Here is a 3,968-nt window from a genome sequence, read left to right on the forward strand (position 1 = left end):
TCAATCTAACATTTTGAAATAACACACCCAACTCAGAGTTTTCCTTTTCAATAAGTCAAAAAACATAAATTCTGGGTGACATTCACGTAGATCGTCATGTCGACTTGCCTTGAATGTACTATCGATTGGTTATGGAAAATCTTCAAGCTGGAACTAGCAAAGCATATGCAATCTAAAACCATAGACTTTTGTGAGCCCAAGTGGGACATCAAGGTGTTAATGCCAAAGGTTATGTTTTGAAGTGCATGAGAAAGAGCACCTGGGTGCCAGTGGGAGGTTGGTGGTACTACAGAAACAATACCATTTAATTATTGCAAAAAGAAAAAGAAAGGCTGAAATTTTCGCAAGGAAATTTGCAACACTGTTACTGTGTCCTAGCTGTTGCATTCAAATTTGCTATGTCAAATAAATTAATAAAGTAGGATGACGGAGTAAACACCAGTCGCAAGAGAATCAAAAGTCACAACTTCATTCTTATCTGTAACACACAAGGCACAAATGAAAATAACAAAGATATCATTTCTTTTTATGTTAAAACCATTGGTTACATGGCACTATACAAAACAAAGAACCATATAATACAACTGACCTGCTTTTTACAATTGCCTTTACCAGCGTCAAAAACCAACAAATCAATGAATATTTACAAAATATGAAATATAGCAATACAGGTACAACTTACAATGCCAAGGCAACTTATATCAAGAACCACTCATTCTCATGCTTCAGTTTGTCATCACAGGAAAAATGAGAGAAACCAAAAGCAGAAACAATTTCCATTATCCAGCCTGGACTTCCTATCTTTCTGTGCAGCATGCTCAGCCATGTACTGTACAATTTCCTGAATAACAGAAATATAATAATAGATAGGATCAGACTACTAGTGAACAAAGCCTATGAGGAAACATATGATTGAAATGAACCACAACATACAGAACCTGTGCTCCCAGGTTTGCACTCTCTCTAGGCAGCAACTCTAGTGGAGTTTCATCAACATGAAGCACTCTTAGATTTAACAGCATCCCAAAAGAGTCTGGTAAAACTCTAATCTGGTTATTGCTGACATCTAATTCCTCAAGCAACCCAAGATTACCAATTGACCCTGGCAATGACTTCAACTCTGCAAAATTCTTCCCTATATTTAACTTGATGAGACTGGTGACGAGGCACAAACTATCAGGTAACAATTTAAGACTGTTAAAACTGATGTCTAGTTCCTTCAGTTTTGCAAGAGATGCAATTGTTTCTGGCAACCTCTCGATCCTATTATAACGTACAGTCAGAATCTCCAAAGAATTGAGATTCCCTACTGTTTCTGGAAGTGATTTTAGTTTATTGCAATTGGATCTAAGCTCAACAAGGGAAGAACAGGACCCAATTGCATGAGGGAGTTCTTCAATTGCATTGTCTTCTATATTCAGTTTTCTCAGACTGGTTAGGTTTCCAAGAGTCTCTGGCAGTGCAGAAAACCTATTTGTATTCAGATCAAGATTTGTTAAGCTTGAAAGGTTTCCAAATGTGATTGGTAAAGATCTCATGCGATTCCCATGTAAGTCAAGATCACTTAGATTGGATAGTTCTCCAAAAAAATTAGGCAGGTTTATCAGTTGGTTTGAATGAACATCTAATTTCTTCAAGGATTTGAGGCCACTAATTGTGGTGGGAAGAGCCATTATTTTGTTGTCTCCTAAACTTAGAGTAACAAGGTTGGACAACTTCCCTAAAGAGATTGGCAGCCACTCCATCTGATCCATCAACTTCCCTTCAAGACACAGTACTGTTGCTCCAGTTATGTCAGAAGTTTCAATCAACTTTGCTACTTCCATCAAACTCAGTTTCTTCAATTCTCCATCTGTATATGTTAGAGAAAAAAAAACACTCAAATACCAGACAGAAATGCACATGCATATGCATATGCATGTATACGCGTGCACAGAAGTGTGGGTGCATGCATGTACACAATCTAGCAGATTACAATAGAATATTGTCCACTAGAATTTGAAAATTTTCTTTAGTCCAAGAAAGCAATCATGTCTTGACCTCTAAGGTTATAAAATAAAAACACAAAAAAAGCGGATGAGAAAGAGGGCCCAACCCAAAGTCCATTTTCTAGCCAAGTTTAAATACAAAACTGAACCAACACAGCAAAAATTATAGGCATAGTATGATAGATTAGAAGATAATAACTGGTCAGTATTATTTTTAGTTTCAATCAATTTCAATATGTGTAAACCATGAGGAAGAAATGCATCCAGTGCAAAGTAAAAATTCACCAATAATATGTTAAACTATAACGGGTACTCAGTATCAGAACTAAAAAAGGAATTGATAATTTATTTACCTGCAACTAATAACTAAGTTCCTAATCCATCTATAACAAAATAGCATTCCCAATTACAACATTTTTTTCTCTCCAGATACAAGCTGGGGTTAGGCAGACCCTCACCAGTGAAAGAACAAGAATATCAAGCCATTAGGACCAGAAACAACTCAGATCGTTTGTCCTTCCAGTTTACCTCATCTGAAACACCCAACCTAGCTAGATCTCTAGATAGATTATTACAATCCTTTAGAATCTGTAAACATTAAACCAAGAGGATCATATATTTTGTACAGGATGTTTGGGTTAATCGAGTTTGGCTTGGCCACTTCTTTCAATTGAAATGTTCATGAATTTCCCCAAATTTCTTCATGATGATTCCAGTATTACTTGATGATGTGCTGCCCTCTTCTTTCAATCACAATGTTCATGAATTTTGCAAAGCACTTTGTGATGATCCCAGCATTACTTGATGACATGCTAGTATTTTATTTAAATTAATGTCCATCCATCCCATTCTTGTGAGTAATGTGTGGTCCCTCTCCATCCAACCAATGATCATGTGATGTCCCAACTGATTCTGAACAGCAAAGTCCCAATGCTCCAGTTTCCTAATACAAGCACCGTATACTGAAATTTTAATCCATCCAGCTGAAGAAGGAAGCAACATCTCAGCATCATGCACAGTTTAGCCATTTTCCAATTAAAAAACCAAGATCAACTGATCAATTTGGCAAGACTTTCAAGCAGACTCCGACTGTTTTGTTTTCAACTATATAATACCTTCTATTATTCATACACAATGATATGTTCATAACTACTGTTGCTCCAGTTATGTCAGAAGTTTCGATCAACTTTGCTACTTCCATCAAACTCAGTTTCTTCAATTCTCCATCTGTATATGTTAGAGAAAAAAAACCACTCAAATACCAGACAGAAATGCACATGCATATGCATATGCATGTATACGCGTGCACAGAAGTGTGGGTGCATGCATGTACACAATCTAGCAGATTACAATAGAATATTGTCCACTAGAATTTGAAAATTTTCTTTAGTCCAAGAGAGCAATCATGTCTTGACCTCTAAGGTTATAAAATAAAAACACAAAAAAAGCGGATGAGAAAGAGGGCCCAACCCAAAGTCCATTTTCTAGCCAAGTTTAAAGACAAAACTGAACCAACACAGCAAAAATTATAGGCATAGTATGATAGATTAGAAGATAATAACTGGTCAGTATTATTTTTAGTTTCAATCAATTTCAATATGTGTAAACCATGAGGAAGAAATGCATCCAGTGCAAAGTAAAAATTCACCAATAATATGTTAAACTATAACGGGTACTCAGTATCAGAACTAAAAAAGGAATTGATAATTTATTTACCTGCAACTAATAACTAAGTTCCTAATCCATCTATAACAAAATAGCATTCCCAATTACAACATTTTTTTCTCTCCAGATACAAGCTGGGGTTAGGCAGACCCTCACCAGTGAAAGAACAAGAATATCAAGCCATTAGGACCAGAAACAACTCAGATCGTTTGTCCTTCCAGTTTACCTCATCTGAAACACCCAACCTAGCTAGATCTCTAGATAGATTATTACAATCCTTTAGAATCTGTAAACATTAAACCAAGAGGATCATAT

The 3,968-nt window shown here is 36.1% G+C and overlaps 1 protein-coding gene across 1 annotated transcript; it reads right to left on the minus strand.

The window, feature by feature from the left end:
- Positions 1-502: 502 nt before the first annotated feature.
- Positions 503-2,030, minus strand: LOC149821982 (uncharacterized). Its single transcript, XM_089980664.1, has 2 exons — positions 939-2,030; positions 503-841 (listed from the first exon to the last, which is right to left on the minus strand). The coding sequence occupies exons 1-2, from the start codon at positions 1,902-1,904 to the stop codon at positions 737-739; spliced, it is 1,071 nt and encodes a 356-aa protein (XP_089836790.1). The 5' UTR covers positions 1,905-2,030; the 3' UTR covers positions 503-736.
- Between the last annotated feature and the right edge of the window lie 1,938 nt (positions 2,031-3,968).

The sequence above is a fragment of the Nuphar pumila genome, chromosome 11 (genome assembly GCF_984573655.1).
Source record: "Nuphar pumila chromosome 11, dmNupPumi1.hap1.1, whole genome shotgun sequence".
Lineage (NCBI taxonomy): Eukaryota > Viridiplantae > Streptophyta > Magnoliopsida > Nymphaeales > Nymphaeaceae > Nuphar > Nuphar pumila.